At 37.1% G+C, this 21301-nt stretch overlaps 2 protein-coding genes across 2 annotated transcripts in view; one reads left to right on the top strand and one right to left on the bottom strand.

Annotated features, from left to right (window-relative positions):
* LOC125240151 (Kv channel-interacting protein 1) overlaps positions 1 to 21301 on the bottom strand; it is a 101082-nt gene that overhangs the window by 37696 nt on the left and 42085 nt on the right. The window lies entirely within an intron of this gene.
* On the top strand, positions 7109 to 9156 carry LOC125240150. The gene is made up of 2 exons (XM_048147997.1): positions 7109 to 8481; positions 8580 to 9156. The coding sequence occupies exon 1, from the start codon at positions 7173 to 7175 to the stop codon at positions 8136 to 8138; it is 966 nt and encodes a 321-aa protein (XP_048003954.1). The 5' UTR covers positions 7109 to 7172; the 3' UTR covers positions 8139 to 8481; positions 8580 to 9156.

Here is a 21301-nt window from a genome sequence, read left to right on the forward strand (position 1 = left end):
ATCGACTCGTCTGACGTCACGACACATGTCTGTCGGTCTGTCTGTGTGTGTGTCTGTCTGTGGCATCGTAGCTCCCGAACGGATGAATCGATTTAGATTTAGTTTTTTTGTTTGAAAGCTGAGTTTTGGTCCAGTATGTCGCGGTCGGGGTTTTTTTTAAATTTAAATTTTTTGGTTAGTTCACAATTTACTATCTATTATTTAGGTTAGCTGGAAGAGATCCCTCGCCTTAGTACAAAACCATTATAATTATTCACTGTACTTGTAATTTGTTCTATACAATAAAGTGTTTACTACTACTACTACTATCCAGGAACATTTTTTTTATTCTCGCGAAGTTCAAAGAAAAACGTACTTATTTTTTTTTGTTTATTCTTGTTTGGCGATATTTTGATCGAAGTTTTTATTCTTCAAATTATTTTAACTTTCCGCATTTTTATGACTTATATGGAAACATCTATTTCGGTGCCGATTTTTATTTACTACTTTTTTGATATGTCAGTCAATTTACTGAAATCTAGCCTAAATATAAAAAATATTGGTGGTGGAGGCCTCCATTAGAACCTTATAGTTTTTGAGAAATCTGATATTTTAAAATCACCGAAATTATGTATGGGCACTGTAATCAATTTGCACCACCGAATTCATTTTTTTACACATTAGTCCACATTTCAACTTTATTTATGACTTATTATTCAATTTATTGATATTTTCATGTTAATTCGATGACAGTTTATGTAAGAAGTTTAATAATAGCGCAATTTTACCAAGTTTAACATGATAATATCCTGATCATTATCTAATAGTGAATTTTGTACCCATAGTACGACTTTATTTGGTTACAAACATAGTTTTATGGTTTTATAGAGTATATCCTACTCTTTAAGTAAGAAATTATACTGTATAATGCACAATAAACCAGTTTACAACGTGGCAATCGAAGACGGTGGCCACTTTTTTGATATCGGTGGTCAAAAAATCCACCGAAACCACGGAAATCAACACCACTGATATCAAATTTTATCGCTTTTTGGAGATAACTGCAATAGCATGCATGATACAGAGGAGGTGTCATAATGACGAAATAACATCTGTTCAAGGATTTATTTGTGTCTTGTATAACGACAAATGGATTAAAACTGTGGGAGTAAATTGAACCACCGAATCTTAAAAAACATGAGACCAAACCCAGCGAATGACTGAGAAACCTTTAAAAAGTCCCCTTTATAAAACGGTACTGCATCCCTTCTACACTGAGTGGTTAAAACATAGCTAAAACATACTATATGTGTGCCACTGCCTCCCTGGGTGGCTAGCCGAATGGCACAATCGCTCACGAAACGCTCACGAAACGAAGCGCTAGTAGATATCTATCTCTATCGCGCTTGCGTATTGGCGCGACAGAGCCAGCGGCGTATCGCTTTCGTTTGGCGTCGGAGAAATGCCATTCGGCTACGGGACTCTCTTCTATGCCTGTGATAATGAATTAAACATGGCCGATCCCGCTCTTCCAAAATTTTCTTACGTAGTAAATGAACGGCCCCTTGCATACAAGTATGCTAAGTTTACATCGAAATTACAGGAATTTTTCAGTTAACGGAGTAATGGGAAGACTGTATTAAAGGCGGCTATTAAAAATTATATTTACAGTTTTATGAAATGGTGCTTTGATGTTTATTATAAATAAAAAGCAAACTTTAATGCATGTTAGGTAATTAGTGCACAGGTAAAATGTATTCTAGTCTGTTTTTTTGTGTAAATATATAGGAGATTCAACTGAATAAATGGAAAAACATGAAAACATGTAAAAAATTCAGTAATACTAGTACCTTACATCAGTAAAATAAATAGTTATGCAAGAAACTCATTTATTTATACTCATACATACAAATCTATGTTTTGTTTGTGATTTTTAATCTTTAAATATAAACATTTTTTTATAATCGGACCAACCAAGTTAATCTGTAGAAAATGGCGCGATCCTTTAATTTGCTATAAGACGCCATCCCTTAGCATCAATATTTTTAAATTTGTTGTGTTTTGTTCGCACGGAAATGGGTTGCCACTCTTGCCAGACTATATTAATAAAATCAACAAAACTTCACTACTTTACACGTAAACGTAACGCCAATAAAATGCGTAGGAAGTAATAAACAGTATAAAAACAGACGTTCCTGGCACTCAGCGTTATTTTTAAACCATAGACACAGCATTATCTTTTATGCCTACTTGAGTTCATTTCCGCATTTTTGGCGCCAACTAGAAAACGTGGAATCATCTGTGAAATCAGTTAATAGACAGTACAGACAATAATTTAATTCGCTAATAGCCTTTCTAATTATATTGACGACTTTTTTAAACATGCTTTTCAAATGAAATAATAATATGTTTTTAGCAAGCCATTTTTCTCAGTTGACGTAAATCGATCCGTGGCGCCTAAAACAAATTGCGATATCGGTAATGATAGGTACCCTAATTAAGTAATTACATTTAAATTTAGAACATTCTGTTATTTGCGATATTGGAATTCAACGATCAGTCATTTGTTTCGTTTTAAATATCGAACGTTTTAAAAGTTAACTGACAGTCAATCACTAGTTGGTATTACCTCTTACCTGAATTTAGACTATATCTGTACAATTGTACAAATTGTAGAAAACTTATTATATATAAGTACATAAATAACTATGAAAATGCAAACCAGGTGAGCTAAAATTGAATAACATGAATTATGACATCTCTACAGGTCCCTTGCCACTTGCTTGAAACTTTGCCAACAATGTCACTTGCGAAGTCAATTGCTATTGCAATCTAATTATACATATTATAAATGTCGTGAAAAGCTTCCATATTTTTGTCATGCTGGTAATTTAATTAAATTACCGAATGAAGTAATGTTTATAATACCTTACGGAGTTTTTGCTATAAACACGTAGGCTAACTGTTCCAGGATATAGACATAATTTTAAATATATTTTTTTTTTATTTTACGCGATTTCATGCATTCCAACTTTGATTATTATTTTATTTTTAATTTCGTAAAAAAAACAATAACTGTAAAACAAAAAACCGGAGGCTTAAACTGTGGGTTTAAATATTATAATTAAAATACATGCTCCGTTGAAGATCGTGGAAGACGCGATAGACAGAGCATTAAGCATCGCTACCTTATGACCCCGCTTAATATTATAAAAAAGAAAGAAAACATCGACTATTTTCTTTGCTATAAAAAAAAACCACCACCAAAACAAAACCTCCAAATTTTGTCTGGTAGGCCCTATAGCAAAACCAAAAAAAAAAACTGTTGCCTTACCTATATTAGAACTCGACGTAAGATACGTGGTGGTGATGTGCAAGTTGCGGAAACATCCCAAAAAAGTCTTAAATTTCTTGAAAAATTCACGAAACTTTCACGAAAAATAAAGGGAATTTAAATTTATGAAATGGAAAGATTCCATCCATGATGCAATTGCCCACACAAAGTATGGAAAGTTTCCGAAGTTTTCATATGTGAAAATTTCAGAATTTTGGAAAGTTTCGGTCGGCACATCAGTAAAGATACGTTGCAACTTGTAGGTAACATGAGTGCCACTGCCACGGGCGGGCAGTGCATACGATCCGCAGAATTCTCTAGAAAGGCCGACTCCAAACAAAATAGAACAAGGTCAGACATCTTATCATTGTGCAAAAACAAACGAAATAGTCGCTAGACAAATAAATAAGACGCGAAGTACTAAAGATCGTAGACACTGCAGTTGAAAAAAATGGGATGTTTATTCTCTAGTTTCTATAATTTTGTTATGTGTATTAATGTGCCTAATATAATAACATAATAATAATAGGGAACTTCATTGTTCTCAAAATAAAATATTTTATACCGTGCACGAAATAAAACATGAGATACTTAATTGTCAGAAAAACATGGACAGAAGTTATTTTTAAATCCAATTTCTATTTAATAAGTCAGGTAGAAATATATAAAGTCTCTGAATTGACCTTGACGTCACTCAATTCGATTTCATAATATAAATTCCATATTTAGCAAGACGTTCAAATTCGTTTTGAGAGTTTTAAAGAAGCTGATTTGACTAGGAGGCAATAGTAGCGAATACTTATTCCTGAAAATATTAGGTATGTTTATCAAAAAATGGTCGAATATATTCATTGTGTTCATTTTAAAACACAAAAATACTCCACCGTATAAAGTTTCAAGCAAAAAATACTTACAATTATAATCTAATCTTTTCGTGTAAGAGAGTTACCCAGAGTAAAAATATTTTAGGACGTTTTCCGATGAACTGATTTTTGTATCCTATCTATACCAAATTTTAGCTTTCTTGCGCGGATCACTGAGAAAAGCCGCGGATGGACAGACATGGTATTATATTACGGAACCCTAAAGTATATGCTCAGTTCATAAACTTTACACTTCACTAAACCCCGCCGGCGTATCATGCTTCCAATTTTATCACTTATCCACGTGGATAAGACACCTGTCACTCTCACACTGCAAAGCGTGACGGATACTTTATCCACATAGATAAGTGATAAAATTGGAAGCATGATACGCCGGCTGCCCAGTAATACTACGCGCCATGTTGCAGAATTTCATTAGAATTATTTTCTTCATATATTAAACTGAACTGTCACCGCATATTTCTGCTCTGGTGCCGTAGCCGAATGGCATTTCAGCGACGCGAAACGAAAACGAAACACCGCGAAAAGTAGTCTGGCTCTGTCGCGCCAATACGCAAGAGGGCGTTTTCCAAATTAAATATTTGAGTCAAATTTTGCTGTCCTACAACTTTAGCCTAACTTTTTTCCATGAAAAAATGCCATGAGAGAAATATTGTCTATATAAAAAGTATAAAGCAAGTAATTATCTATTTAGTCATAGTAAATAAAATGTTTCAAAACCTACATGAAAGGAAAACAAATACTAAAACCAAAAAAAAAGTACGAATTTTTGGGTGTTGTCTCCTTCTGGCCCAGACATGGTGTTATTTTGATAAGATCTTTTATGCCCAAGTGAATTATAACGTTATTACTTAGCTTGTAGAGTACAAAATTAAACAAATTTTAATTTATTTGTTGTCCTTCAATATCGGCGTTGTGGAATTTTCCGTATACGTCACGGTGTTTTTAACAATTTGGTAGAAATAAAATACTATATTGAGTTGAATTTTATACCGTGGCAACATTACGATCCCCAATATTGGGCGTTTAATGTTTTAAAACGTCAGTTACGTTCGAAAAGAGCGAGGTGTTTGTCGCGCGTCACGCTGTTCGATTTTTATTCTTCCACTACGAACTGGACAAGCTCGAGGTAAGAAGCCACTTTTTGACTTATTTTTTATGAATACGTATAGGGTGATATGTGTAGTTATTCAAAAAATAATTTACAGTATAGAAAATTCAAGGGATTATACCGCTATTTCGGTTTATTTCCTAACTCGCATACCTACGTCACGTCCATTACGCCACATCACAAAACGTGTTGTATAAGAGAACCCAAAAACGTGACGTATGGAACAAAAAAGCATGGTTTACATGCCGGTGGCTTTGAACAAATACGCTATGGCTGATTCTGATCCTTTATGGGTAATTCCGAACCTTTAACATTGGTTTTTGACAATTCAAAGTTTATTATGCATGTATGCATGATTTTTCCATTTCGAATAAAAGTAGCATGAAACGTATTGTTAAAAACACCTACATCAATACATACCAACTAGCTGATTAATAACTACCGGCAACATTTTAAATCTTTTCTCACCATCGATGGACCTTTTGCCATTGGAATAAGGTTCACAACTTGATCAAGTTGTAATAAGGTTTCTGTATGTAACCTGTCCAGCTATATGTCAGTAAAATTCAAGAGTTACCTATTCACACGTGTATCATACTATGTTTTTCAGTACATTTGTTTTTTTGATGAGACACGCACAGTGCTCTAAACCGCACTAGGGAGGTAAATTAGCACCATGTGTACAATTTTTTTTTTTTTTTTTTTTATGAAATAGGCAGCAAACGAGCAGACGAGCCGCCTGATGGAAAGCAGTCATCGCCGCCCATGGACATAAGCAACATCAGGGGAGTCACCTATGCGTTGCCGACCTTTAAGAACCCTAAATACTTCTAACAAGAACACCAAATTTAAAATATTGTGATTTCAACTTTCACAAGTTTTTTGTTTAAAATTCCAATGCCTTAGTTTTTTTTTAAATTTCTAACTTTTTTCTGAAAACTACTATACACCTGTGCGATAGAAATTATTAAGAAACGGGCTTTGTGTGTTCGATATGCGATTGACATGTCATAGTTTTGACACTTTACTTAGTGTTAGTTAATTGTAAGCCCTTTTCTCTACAACAATCGAAGTTAACATCTATCGCAGATGTATGGTTTTTTTTCTAGACAAAAAAAATACGAATTAAAAAAAACTAACTTTGCCATTACTAGCGTTTCGTTTCGTGAGCGTTTGTGCCATTCGGCTACGCACCCTGACTTTACTCAAAAATTTTCACCGGAAATAGACCATAGACCACAAATCACCGGAACACTATGCATAAGCGAGCGTGTTATTTAAAATAATGACAGCGTAAGTGAGATTTGGGCAGTATGGCGAACAGCCAACGGTTTTAAGAGCCGATTCACGGGGATCCGGACTGCCGCTTAATGTTATTGAGATATTTATGTACTTGTTTATTTGTTATAACTACATATGTATATGATGTTTGTTTGAGCGGTAAAAACGGTAAGTGTCGAGTACCTACTGGCTAATTTAAATACAGGTACAAGGTGATTAAAGAAGGCATTTGTACCCAAATTTAAATAGCTTAACAGACATTACTAACACATACGTTTCGAACTAAATTCTACTCTATTATTGTTTTGAAGCTGCACTCTAGAAAGGGTATAAGCTCATTTTTGAAATTGAATTTACAATAGAAATCAACTCTAATTACTAACTATTTTTTTATAGTTGCCGTCTTCTTCCTCTTCCTACAGACAATCCTACAGATAGATCCCTGGAAACGGACCCTTTTTAACCCCCGACGCAAAAACGAGCTACGCGGGAGCGGTGGCAAGCGAACGCACGCGCTTACCTACCTATAACCTGTTTTTATTGATCGCGTTTCGAACCTTTATATTTATAATTCGCAATAATAATGAGTACTACTTGTGCATCGTGTGATGAAGCGATAACCGACGGCGTGAAGTGCCCAAAGTGTAAAGGATTATTTCATTTTGGATGCGCTGGTGTTCGTGAGGGTGTTCACAGGAAATGGGATGCCGAAAAGAAAAAGGCGTGGCGGTGCTCAAACTGTACCTGCGCCTCGTCCCCCTTACCCCAAGTCAACCAGGAAGTATCGCTCAACACCATACTTCAAGAGCTACGAGAAACTCGAAGTGACCTCAAGAGCGAAATATCGGAAGTGAAAAGTGATGTGCGAGACGTCCATGACAAGTTGGCAACCTTTGACGAGCGTTTGCAAAACCTAGAATCGTTAAAAACAGAACACGAAGGCCTTAGCAAACAGGTACAAGAGATGATGTCTACTATTTCGGAGCTTCGTTGCCAAATTTCGCAGAAAGATCAACAGGACCGAATCAATAACATTGAAATTTCCGGAATTCCCTTCAAGAAAAATGAAAATTTAAATAATTTACTACACACCATATGTACAAAAGTAGGTTTCACATTAACGTCTGGAGATATTGATACCATTCATCGAGTACGTCGGTTCAAAGACAACAACCCTGGGCCCAGCGTATTATCAAGAAATGATGACGGCGCGGATACATCGCAACATGTACCTCACACAAATATACCTAACATCATTGTGCGGTTTACACAACGCAGGCGAAAAAATGAGCTGATGTCGGCTGTACGGGCCCGGCGGGGCCTCACTACAGCTGAACTGGACTTCGACGGGCCTGCCAGGACTGTCTACATTAGCGAGCATCTGTCGCCAGGAAATAAACTTCTACTCCGCAAAGTGAGAGCCATTAGCAAGGAACACGGCTACAAACATGTTTTCGTGAGGGAATGTAAAATCCTAGTTATCAAAAAAGATGACCAAAGGCCGGTTTTAATTTCCAAAGAAAGTGATCTTTCCAAACTTTCCAGGTGACTCTCACGTGTATTATTTACTGTTTTGGTTTCATGTCTACATAATACTCTTATTTATTATGTTTCGATTTTTATTATTGTCAAGACGTTTTTGTTTTATGGCAATTTCAACCTTATATTACCTGTCCGCAAAGACGATAATCTGTATGAGACAATAGTTGTTTACCACAAGCGCTCGGAAGGAGCGATAGAAGTAGTTCTTGTTGCTATGTTATATAAATTGTGCGTGCATGTGCATCTATATAAATTAACCACTATATTTTCCTTGTACAGGCGCGTCAGCTGATCTTAACTTATCGATTTACTACCAAAATGTGAGGGGATTGAGAACAAAATCAAACGAGGTATTTTACAACGTACTTAATAGTTCCTATGATATTATATGTTTTACAGAGACCTGGCTAAACGAATCTTTTTACAGCTCAGAATATTTCGACCCTAGTTTTACAGTTTTTAGAAAGGACCGTGACGCAATAGTGAGTGGACATTCCCGTGGAGGTGGGGTAGCGGTGGCGGTCCGGGGCGCGATGCGGCCCGAGCTGCGGCCTGAGCTAGCGGCGCCGCCGCCGGCCGACGAGCTGTGGGTGAGCATACCTACCGGCCCGGGCCCGGCGCACGCGTCTGCCTCCGCGGCCCCTCCCTCTCATTCATCTCGCGGTACTTATGTTCATATTATTTGTACTTACATTCCGCATGGGCAGAACCATGTCAATTTATTAACTAGCTTATTAAATAGAATATATGATGAGTGTGACAAGCATCCGGCAGATACTTTCCTAATCGTAGGCGATTTTAATGTTACAAATGCTTCATGGTCTCGAGACGCAGCTTCCATAGGTACAGATATTATGACAAATGACGATTATCCGGCGACGTTGATTTCCGATTTTATGCATTTAACACAACTTCATCAACTTAACTTTGTGCAAAATAAAAATAATCGAATTCTTGACCTGATTTTTAGTAACAAAATATGCGAGGTTACTTCGTGCTCTCGACCGCTTACGCCGGAGGATGGTCATCATCCCGCTCTTAACATAAATACAATTATATCCCATATTGAACCCTTGTCACCCAATATGAACGCGTTCAAAAAAATGTTCCATTTAACAAATTTTGATGCCGTAAAATCGGAATTAGAACGCGTAAATTGGTGTGAGGAATTCTCGAAACTTAACGGTTTAGAAGCGCAAGTAGATTACTTTTACGAAATAATTAACAAACTTATTAATCTTTACGTTCCATCAAAAAAACTTTATTCCTCAAATCGCTATCCGCCCTGGTTTACTCGTTCATTGATTAAATTATTAGCCGAAAAAAGAAAATATCATAAAAAATGGAAACAATACGCCCAACAGTCAGATTATGATTATTTTTCCATTCTCAGAAGCCGTTCCAAGTATTTAGAGAAACAGTGTTATGATAATTATATTCGAGACGTGGAAAATAAAATAAAATTTAACCCAAAATACTTTTGGACCTACGTGAAGTCTAAAAAAGACTCTTCAGATTATCCACACAAATTCATTTATAAGGATCGTGACGTTACTGACGGTTTAGAAATTTGTAACCTTTTTAATAAATATTTCAATTCCGTTTTTGTTGAATCAAGTACTCCTAACATCGCACCTACCGCCGAGAACTCTAATTCGTATTTAAATATTAACTCGATTAAAATCAATTCTGATATTGTGTTTCAGCAACTTAAATCCATAAACACAAATAAAGGGGCAGGGGCGGATGGAATACATCCTCTTTTTATTAATAAATGTGCAAAGGAACTGACAATCCCAGTAACATATATTTTTACAAAATCATTAACCACCGGGATTTTCCCTGAACGCTGGAAACGAGCTCTAATAACTCCTATACCTAAAAACAATAAAAAAGATGATGTATCCCAGTACCGACCTATCTCAAAGCTATGTATTTTAGGAAAAATTTTAGAAAAAATTGTTGTTGATGATCTATCGTTTGCCGTGCGAAATTTTCTGTCTCCAAATCAACATGGTTTCTTTAAAGGTCGCTGTGTTGAGTCCAATTTAATTTCCTTTACAGACTTTTTAATGACCGCACTAAATAATAAATGTCAGGTTGATGTGGTGTACACAGATTTCTCTAAGGCATTCGACAAGATTAGTCACGGAATCTTATTAGAGAAGCTCTGGAGTGCTGGCATACATGGTGACTTGTTCCGGTGGATTAAGTCGTACATCACAAATCGCTCACAAGCCGTTTCGGTCAAAGGTTTCATGTCGGATTTTCTTCACATTCCTTCAGGTGTTCCCCAAGGGTCGCATCTCGGCCCTTTGCTATTTACGCTCTATATCAATGATATTGGTGATGTGGCCCGCAGCAGTCATCACTTGTTATATGCAGATGATGCTAAAATCTTTAAAATCATTAACACAGTTGCTGATTGTTGCGAGCTACAAGCCGATATAAATTCTCTGTTTGATTATTGTGAAAACAATCAACTATTTCTTAATCCTGATAAGTGCAGCATAATCACTTTTACGCGTAAGAAAAACCCAGTAACTTATAATTATATATTAAATAATGAAAATATAAACAGAGTTGACAAGATCCGTGACCTTGGGGTTATAATAGATAATAAACTTACTTTTAATGATCACATTGACATCATTGTTCAAAGGGCTTATAAACAGCTTGGCTTCATGCTGAGGGTTTGTAAGCCATTTCAACATGAAATTACATATATGACGTTATACTACAGTTTAGTTAGATCAATACTAGATTTTGCGTGTATCATTTGGAGCCCTTTCTTTAGGTGTCATATCAATAGGATAGAACGTGTACAAAAGAAATTTGTTAAATCTATCGACTTCCGAATGGGACGGAGCCGGAACTCATATAAACACAGCCTTTCTCACTATAAATTACTGACGCTTGAAAATCGACGAACACAGTTTGATATAATGTTTCTTTTTAAAATCATTAATAGCTATATTGACTCCCCCTCACTTCTTGGTAGGTTATTATTCAAGATACCTCAACGCACTGCACGCCATAAGAAATTATTTGCTATTCCTTTCTCTCGTACAAAATTTTGTTCAAATTCTTACTTCAACCGTTGTCTCAATTACTATAATACAAATATGTCTCATATTGATCTTTTTTCCTATAAAACATGTAATAGTTTTAAGAAACAAGTAATCATTAACTTAAAGTAAAATCAATAAACAATTAGAAACTGTTCGAAAAATAATAATTTTATAGTTAAAAATCAGGTTTCAGCGTTGTATAAACTTATGTAAAATAATTTATTTAATTCTTGTTTGCACGTAGGTATGTCTGAGTTTAATGCTTAAAATACCTACAACCCGCTAACCGCTCCTAAAATAGCTTATATTTTAGATAAGAATATAATATGTTTAAGTTAGGGCACTCAAGGTCTATTAACACATCATGTATTTCCACATCATTGTTTGTATGACTGTTTGTTGCCTAAATAAATTAAAAAAAAAAAAAAAAAAAAAAAAAAACGACGGAGAGTTATAAGTTTGACGTCTGTGTGTACGTCTGTCTGTCTGTCTGTCTGTCTGTGTGTGTATCTGTCTGTCTGTGGCATCGTAGCTGTCGAACGGATGACCCGATTTTGATTTAGTTTTTTTTTGTCTGAGCTGAGTTAGTCGGGTGTGTTCTTAGCCATGTTTCATGAAAATCGGTCCACTATGTCGCGGTCGGGGGTTTTTTCAAAATTTTAATTGAAATTATTATCTAAACTATATTTATTCAACCCAACACATAACATTTTGTCACAATGTTATCTAAATAAAATATGCAAAGTTCACACAAATGTGGAATCTAAATTCCATGTTATCAAACCGCCTAAAGTCTTGGCGGGGCGCCACGAACTATGCAAATTATCACGATTCGTACATGCTGCCAACTTAACGGACGATCGGTGGGTCTTATTCCTTTGCAAAAAGCTTGCGACCAGTTTGTGTCCTACGTACTGCCAACTTGACACAAACGGGGCGGTAATGGAACGGAACGCCTGTCATTTGTTTCTGCGTGCTCAGCTCTGACGGTTATCGTCTATGGTTGGTTAAATTCGGATTTGGAAACGTTTTTATTCTTTTTAATTTTATACTCTAGTCTGTTCAAGCTTTTTTGTCAGTAGAAAAAGTGGTAAGTATAAACGTATAAAGGGTTATCATCTCAAATAAAATTTTAATTTCTAACAAAGTTTATTGACAGTTGACAGACTATATTTGTGCTGATGTTCATGTAGTAGAAAAATCGGTAAATTATTCATTATGTAACGCAGTTAGAATGAAATATAGTGAAAATTCGTAGCTTTAGCTTCATAAAAACGGTCAAGCAAATCTTGTCACCGAAAAAGGCGCGAAGTTCTCATTTCTATGGACTATAAACCTTCGCCCCTACATTTTCAATTTGTTCGGCGACTTTTAAAAATAACTTGCATTTTGATTTTTATCACCATTGAAAGGTTTTTCTAAGAGGTAATGTATTGCGAATTCTGTTAAGTCTAAAGTGTGACAGACAACGTCAATGACAACAATAATGGCGTACATTGAAGCTAATATTTATTTTGTATGAAAAATTAAAAATTTAAAGACTTCATAATTTTTAAAAGTCACTGAACAAATGTTGATCAGTATAAGGAGAATAGCCTACAGTTCAATTCTTCGCCTTTGTTACAGGCCCCACTCTGTATACGGCTATACGTTTGATCAGTCTGCTCAATGTGTAACGTATAAAACGTTTCATTCCAAGCGTTGAAATCCAGAGTCAACATGTTTACTGTTTACTAACCGCTAAATCAAGACAACGATGAAATTTCAATTCGAATTTGGAACAAAGTCGTTGATGACGTCAGTATTTTGTTAGATAGAATGACTTAAGTGCATGTTTTTGCAGGTGATTGTAATACTGATCGCTATAGGGTTAAGTTCTAAAAATGTATGAAAGTGAAAGTTACTTATGGATTTTAAATAAAGGTAGAAATAAGTACCTGCGGTACGTTGAGTCTGAGTTGAGATATTTTGATGATTTTATGTAGATTGCTAAATTGAGCTAAAGTCATTTTTAAAAAGCTATGCTTTGCCCCCTTGTATAACAAATAACTATTTCTTACTGTCGTACTTTTGTTTGTCATTTATAGGATCATGCACAGACACTTTTAAAACCCTACGTAATAGATGTCAAGGCAAGTCTATAATCTATTGAAATCTATTGAAAAATGTATCAAAAAACATTGTTGCATACATCTCGCAGTACTTTTTTGGTTTTTTAACGCACCTACTGCATTACATTCCTACCATCTTAACAACCCAGAAAAACAGCCATGTGACACATGTCTTTCCCATCATACCCCTACCAGTAACGCATAGGAAAAACCAACTTAGTCAACACTACAAACAGCTACACAACAAACACTGGGTAGAGTTAGACACATGTAGACAAACCAAGGAAATTCTTGCTGAACCTAATACAAAACTCACAAAAATCCTACTCAGAACACCCAGACAGCAACTGCGCAAACTAGTAGGATTGATGACAGGACACAACACACTGAACAAACACCTCAATAACATAGGTATAACCGATAGCCCCATGTGCAGAGCGTGCATGGAAGCAGAAGAAACCACCAAACACTTTCTTCTAGAGTGTAAACAGGTAGAAGTGTTAGAATATATAATCTCCATATACCATCTGTATTGGCTACTTAAACTTGCTCTGATTGTCTATGAAAGTAATATGTAAGTTTATGGTCTTTGACGTTTCCTTCCTTCTCTTCCGTCATGGCCTACAATGGAATAGGCACGTAATTGCTCTCCTCTGTCCTTATTTTAATTTAATTAACAATATGTAGCGCTCCATACGTAAGTTAATTTAATGTTTAGTGTCAGCTGTGATGTCCTGAAAATGTAATCCTTTTTCTCCGGTTCTTTATAATAAAGAATGTGAAGAATCTCCGAGGTTTGATTGTGGTAAGCGACCCACGCGCCCTGTAGCAACTCACCTGCAAAGCCAACTGTAAGTTGCTAGATCTGCCGACCCATCTGGCGTGCAGGTCTATCAGGTTCCGGTCCCAGCGTTAATCGTCGAGAACAGGAAGACGACGACGATCGGCCACAGCGCATGGTAACCTAACCTCACTTAACCTATACTCAACATGGCAACTACAAGCGAGAATGAGCGAACGCCTCACGCTACGTTCTCGTTCGACAAACTGGACGGAGTGAACGATTATCTAAACTGGAAATTCTGTATGCGGCACGCATTGATCATGGAAGGTTTGTGGTCGGCGGTGGAAGGCACCGAGACAGACACAACTAAGATTCAACGTGCTCTGGCAAGAATATGTCTTTCGGTAAAACCGCATTGCATACAACATTTACGGACAGCTGACACAGCTAAGAAAGCATGGAGCAATTTACAACAGATTTTTGAAGATAAAGGTCTCTACAGGCGGGTCGTGCTGCTGAGGCAACTACACCGGGCAAGTTATACAGATTATAGTTCTATGCAACAATACATTGAGGCGGTCACAACGCTTGTTCAAAAGCTAGATGATATTGGCCGCACAACAGAAGATGCAGAGGTTGCTGAGCTACTACTGTCGGGGCTGCCACAGGAGTATGACGTCCTGGTTTCGAGCTTGGAGGCTGCTAGTCTTACTAAAACTTTAACAAGCGAGATGGTACGAGCCCGACTACTTCAAGAGGAGTTTCGACGCACCACTAATGACAGCGATAAGGCTAATGCAGCATTATTTACCAAAACTACTTCGAAGAAAATAATCTGCAGTTACTGTAAGAAGCCTAATCACCATAAGTCGAAATGTTTTAAGTTCAAGAGAGACAAGAAAAATAGTGACAGTGTTCAACATGGTTTAACAGTGTCTGCTCTTGCTGCGTATAGCTCCGAAGACTGGATTGTGGACTCTGGGTGTACCAACTCCATGTGTAAGCATGAACATTATTTTAAAACTCTTGATAAAAGTTTTACCAGTGTTGTAACTGTAGCCAACAAAGAAACTGTGCAATGCCTTGGTTTAGGAACTGTAGAAGTCATTTTAGAAAACAATGTTGTTAGAACTATTGAAAATGTAATGTATGTCCCCCAAATAGCAACTAATTTGTTGTCTGTACGTAAGTTAACCAAGAAGGGCCACATAGTTCTATTTTCAAATGACAAGTGTTATATTTTTAACAAATTGCAGCAATGTTTAGCCACTGCTTCTGGTAGTAAAGGTATTTATGTGTTAGATTGTGTAAGTAACTTCAATCCACAGAACAAGAATACCCCAGCATGTGTGCAGAGCCACCACACCCCTACAAGCAAGGAGTACACTTCTTGTGCTGCCGTGGATGCTACGAGGGAGCATGATTGTGCTCTTACAACCTCGGATGTGCCTGCGCACATCTGGCATAGACGGCTGTCACATTTAAGCAAAGCAGGTATGTGTGAACTTCTTAATATGTCCTATGGCTTAAATGCTTCTGTTAAAGATTGTGAGCTAAAGGATTGTGAGACTTGTATTAAGGGAAGCAAAAGGTTAAAAGTTTTCCTAAAGGTAAAGCTAGGAGGGCACAAAAATTGCTTGCATTAGTTCATTCTGACGTCTGTGGTCCTATGGAGGAGTCAACTTGGGGGGGTTCACGTTACTTAGTGACTTTTACAGATGATTTCAGTCGAAAAACATATGGCTATTTATTAAAATATAAAAGTGAAGTTATGAGCAAATTTATTGAATTTAAAAATTTAGTAGAACGACAGACAGGCCATAAGATCTTATGTTTGAGATCTGACGGAGGAGGTGAATATTGTAATAGTAGGTTTGACAAGTATTTAGCTGATTGTGGGATTGTTCATCAAACAACTATACCTTACAGCCCTAGCCAAAATGGCGTCTCGGAGCGTCTGAATTTAACCTTGGTCACCAAGGCACGGTGCATGCTGATAGATTCTGGCTTAGGCATGCGGTATTGGGGTGAGGCTGTCATGACAGCGATATATATTAAAAATAGGTCACCCACTGCCGCTGTGCCTGGTGCCACTCCAGAGGAACTATGGTCAGGATCCAAAGTGGACCTGAGCCACCTAAAGGTATTTGGATGCAAAGCCTTCTGCCATATACCTGATTGTAAACGTTCCAAGTTCAGTGAAAAGTCCAAAGAATGTATCTTTGTGGGCTATTGTGAGGAATCTAAAGGGTATAGATTAATTGATCCCAAAAATCCTACTAAAGTCATTAAGGCGAGATCTGTACATTTTATTGAAACTGTGATGAATGATTCTAATATGAATAATAATATTCTAAATAATGATGTTTCAATGAATAATAATATTTTAAATAATCATATTATTTTAATTAATGACAATGTTTTAAATAATGAGATCTCCCAGAATGATAACAATTTTAATAAAGAAATAGTGCACAATAACAATGATATTGTACCCTATGACTCATCCAAACATAATGTTTCAGAAACTTCAGTGTCGGAGCCCTGCACTGGTGATGAGGCCACCAGTATGCGGGTCGAGCCCCTGAATGCAGAGCCAGCTTCATCTAGCGATGGTGGGGAGCAGCGTGTGGCGCAGTCGCCAACAGAAGGCGGTGCTGAGAGTTCAGAGTGGACCATGAGCCCACCTGACCACCAGTTCCTGTCGTGCAGTGATGGTGAGGAATCTGAGGAGCAGTCGCCAGCATCTGAGCATGATGTCATCGCTCAGCCAAGCACGGGACGCCCCATCAGAAGTACACGGGGTATCATGCCCAACAGGTATGGTGATTATGATTTATCCCTTATGGCTCATATTGAATCTGAGCCCCTTTTCTATCATGAAGCAATGGCATCTGATAACTGTGATAATTGGAAAGCTGCAATGCAAAAAGAATATAATGCTCTTGTTAACAACAATGTTTGGCGGCTAGTAGACCGACCAAAACACACAAACATTGTAAAGTGTAAATGGGTATATAAAGTCAAAAGTGAAGCTTCCGGAAAAGACAAATATAAAGCTCGGTTAGTTGCTCGTGGTTTTTCTCAAAGAAAAGGCGAAGACTACAATGATGTTTTTGCTCCCGTCGTGAGACATTCTACAATGAGAATTTTATTCTCATTGGCGAATGACCTTGATATGGACATAAAGCACATTGACGTGGCTAATGCATTTCTTAATAGTGAACTCGATGAGACAATTTATATGGAGCAACCCGAAGGTTTCATTTCTGACCCAAATAAAGTTTGTTTATTGAACAAAAGCCTGTATGGCTTAAAGCAAGCCAGTAGAATGTGGAATTTGTGTGTTAATAAATTATTAGTTGATAATGGCTACGTGCAAAGCAAATGTGAGCCTTGTGTGTATGTAAAAAGGTCCAATAATAAATTATCGATAATAGCGTTGTATGTAGATGATTTTTATGTGTTTACACAGGACCGTGAATGTGCAACTTCATTGCTAAATCTATTGGAAAATGAATATAATATTAAAGATCTCGGAGATCTCAACAATTGTTTAGGTATAAGTGTTGTTCGTGACAGAGCGAGAGGCATCTTAAAATTGAATCAAACAGAATACATTAAACGGTTATTAATACGCTTTGGCATGGAAAAATGTAAGCCTGTTAGTACACCCATGATGTTGAATTGTAAATTAGATAAAAGTGAATCAACTACTGCAACTCTGCTTGATAATGAAATGTTTCGTTATAGAGAGTTGCTAGGCAGTTTAATGTATCTCTCAGTGTGTACTCGGCCTGACATAGCATTTGCTTGCAGTCAGTTAAGTCAATTTAACCATGCTTTTGATAAGAGTCACTGGTTGGCAGCCAAGCGCGTCCTTAGGTATTTAGCAGGCACTTTAAATCATTCACTATATTTTTATAGGAGTAATGACTTAAAAATTACTGCATTTGCAGACGCAGATTATGGGAACAATCTGCTGGACCGTAAGTCCTATAGTGGTTTTATTGTAAAACTGGGTTCTTCTACTATAGGTTGGGAATCTAGAAAACAAAAATGTGTGACCCTTTCATCTACTGAGGCTGAGTACCTATCGATTGGGGATGTATGTAAAGACTTGTGTTTTATTAAAAATTTCATTTTTGAGCTTACAAATAAAAATGTCAATATTGTAATTTATAATGATAATCAGAGTGCACATAAGCTCCTAGAATGTAAAGAATACTGTCATAAGAGAAGTAAGCACATCGACATTAGATATCATTTTGTAAAAGATTTAATACGAGACGGGTTTGCTGATGTCAAATACTTACCAACTGAGAACATGATTGCAGATGTGCTTACTAAACCACTAGGTAGAGTTAAGCATGTAGAGTTTACAAAGCTAATGAATGTAAAGCCCTGAATGTGAGCTTCTGTTATGTTTAGTAAATGGTCTACAGAGCTTAAGGGGAAGTGTTAGAATATATAATCTCCATATACCATCTGTATTGGCTACTTAAACTTGCTCTGATTGTCTATGAAAGTAATATGTAAGTTTATGGTCTTTGACGTTTCCTTCCTTCTCTTCCGTCATGGCCTACAATGGAATAGGCACGTAATTGCTCTCCTCTGTCCTTATTTTAATTTAATTAACAATATGTAGCGCTCCATACGTAAGTTAATTTAATGTTTAGTGTCAGCTGTGATGTCCTGAAAATGTAATCCTTTTTCTCCGGTTCTTTATAATAAAGAATGTGAAGAATCTCCGAGGTTTGATTGTGGTAAGCGACCCACGCGCCCTGTAGCAACTCACCTGCAAAGCCAACTGTAAGTTGCTAGATCTGCCGACCCATCTGGCGTGCAGGTCTATCAAGAAGTATATAGGAACAAGTATCTAGGTACGCCAAACACACTGAAAGAGGTATTTAGCAACCTGAAAACACTGCTAGGATTTGTAGAGGAGCTGGGGTGGTTGGAGTAGTGCTACCCCGTCTATTTCACGCAAAATAGGCACAATGGATGTCGACTTGCGGAAAATGCCCAATACAACTAACTAACATGTCTTTTTTTGAAAAACATTTTTTAAGCTGTCAAAATGCAGGAAACAGTGTATATTTCACGGAAGTTATTCGAAAAAACTATTAAAAAAGTAAGCGCATGGTCGTAAGTATATTAATTTCCTGAAAAAGACCCTGAAAGTTACATTTTTTTTACAATTGACACATCTGTAAAGTCAGACCAACCTAAGTTGACTGCCATTGTGTCTAGGAGCTCTAGTTTTTCGTTTTATAACCGCATCGAGAAATATTGCTACCACAAAACGATAGCCTTGTTATGGAAAACGTAATAATGGTATTATTATCGACCTACTACCATATGTCTTTCCCCATGGGAGCTCAGCCCTGCACGACGCATCAAACATGCATAATAAATATTGCAACCTGCGCATTAAACAATCTAGTTGGAATTTATTTCCTCCCATCGATGTGTAGGATTCATTTTCTACTAACAATGACAGAATAAATAATTAGTTCAGCACAGGATTAACGCAGGATGGATGAAATGGCGACAGGTTACAGGCACAACCTGCGATCCCCGAATGCCTCTCAGGCTGAAGGGGAAAATTTATAAATCAGTTATCCGACCTGTCGTCCTGTATGGAAGTGAGTGCTGGGCCACCAAGACGAATGATGAGAGAAGACTGCATGTGAATGAAATGAGAATGTTGCGATGGATGTGTGGTGTGACAAGACTGGATAGGATTCGGAATGAGTATATAAGAGGAAGCCTGAAAGTAGCGCCAGTGACAGAGAAATTGAGAGGAAGTAGATTAGCATGGTATGGGCATGTAATGCGGAGGGATGAAAGCAATGTTATAAAACGAGTGGTAAATATGAAAGTGGATGGATACAATGGTAGTGGAAGGCCTAAGAAAAGATGGATGGAATGTGTGAACAACGATATGAGAGTGAAAGGTATTAGTATGGAAATGACGGCTGATAGAGAGAAATGGAGGAAGATGATCTGCTGCGCCGACCCCAAATAATGGGAAAAGGGCAAGGGAATGATGATGATGAATGACAGAATAAATAATAGTAGGTATTTACGTACAGAAACTACTATTCGACCGAATGTTTTTCTGCGAAACATGTTATGCGAAGTGTGTTTCTGGCCAAAATTATTCTGCCAGGTGAGGGTATCCCTTTTCTGGCTGCCCTGCGAGTGCCCACATGTACTGACCATCTATCACTGCCTCCACCAGGTCTGTCCATCTCATAGGGGATCTACCATTAGCTCGAGTCCCCGCAACTTTGTCCTGAACCACGAGTCCTCTATATGAACTGCCCCATCTTTTTAGTTCTAATATCTAGTTCAAATATCTAGTTTAGTTTTAACCTTCATAATACTGCTCTAATACCTAAACTCTGCTTATGCTAACTACCCCTGCGTGACACACGCACGTGGCACTCTCGTGCAAGGTCAAAATAGTTCAAATTCAACACATGGACGTATTGTGACTAACGTTTACACGCACGCAAAATTAATACTTACCTAAGGGCCAGTTTACACGATGCGAGAGCTCGCATATGAGTTTCAGACGTTTCAGTACATTACGTTTAAGGCCTGCAACAGACAGTCTTAAAATTCATAATCTGAAAAATCATAATGCGCGGAGTTCCATACAATTTTGCAAATGTCCACACACACTTATTATGAATTTTCAGATTGATCTGACAGATTTCATACAAATCTTCCTTTTCAAATTATGAATTTTATTTTAAGACTGTCTGTTGCCGGCCCAAGTTTAAGAGTTTATTGGTATGCTAAAAGCATCTAACCTCATCAATCCGCCGGTGTCATGTCGTATCAAGAACTAAGAAGGAAAGCGGAGAATCACGCCGACAAAAAGGTAACATAAAAAGGGGAAAAAAAAGTTTTTTATGGTACCCCCCCTACATGCAAAGAAGGGACTGATATTTTTCCTTTCGACCCAAACGTGTGATTATTGTTGGATAGGAATTTAAAAATGAATAGGGGTTTACTGAAATCGTTTTTTGATAAAATTAATATTTTCGGAACTAATCGCTCCAAAAGTAAAAAAAAAAACCGGTTAAGTGCGAGTCGGACTCGCTCACCGAGGGTTCCGTACAAACTTTTAATACCTAGTTGAATCATCAAAACAAAATGTTATTCACAGAACTCTAAAGACTTGACTAAA

Source organism: Leguminivora glycinivorella, chromosome 26 (assembly GCF_023078275.1).
Source record: "Leguminivora glycinivorella isolate SPB_JAAS2020 chromosome 26, LegGlyc_1.1, whole genome shotgun sequence".
Classification (NCBI taxonomy): Eukaryota; Metazoa; Arthropoda; class Insecta; order Lepidoptera; family Tortricidae; genus Leguminivora; species Leguminivora glycinivorella.

Coding starts and splice junctions, on each gene's coding strand:
- LOC125240150 (XM_048147997.1), top strand. CDS start 7,173: ATGAGTACTACTTGTGCATCGTGTGATGAAGCGATAACCGACGGCGTG.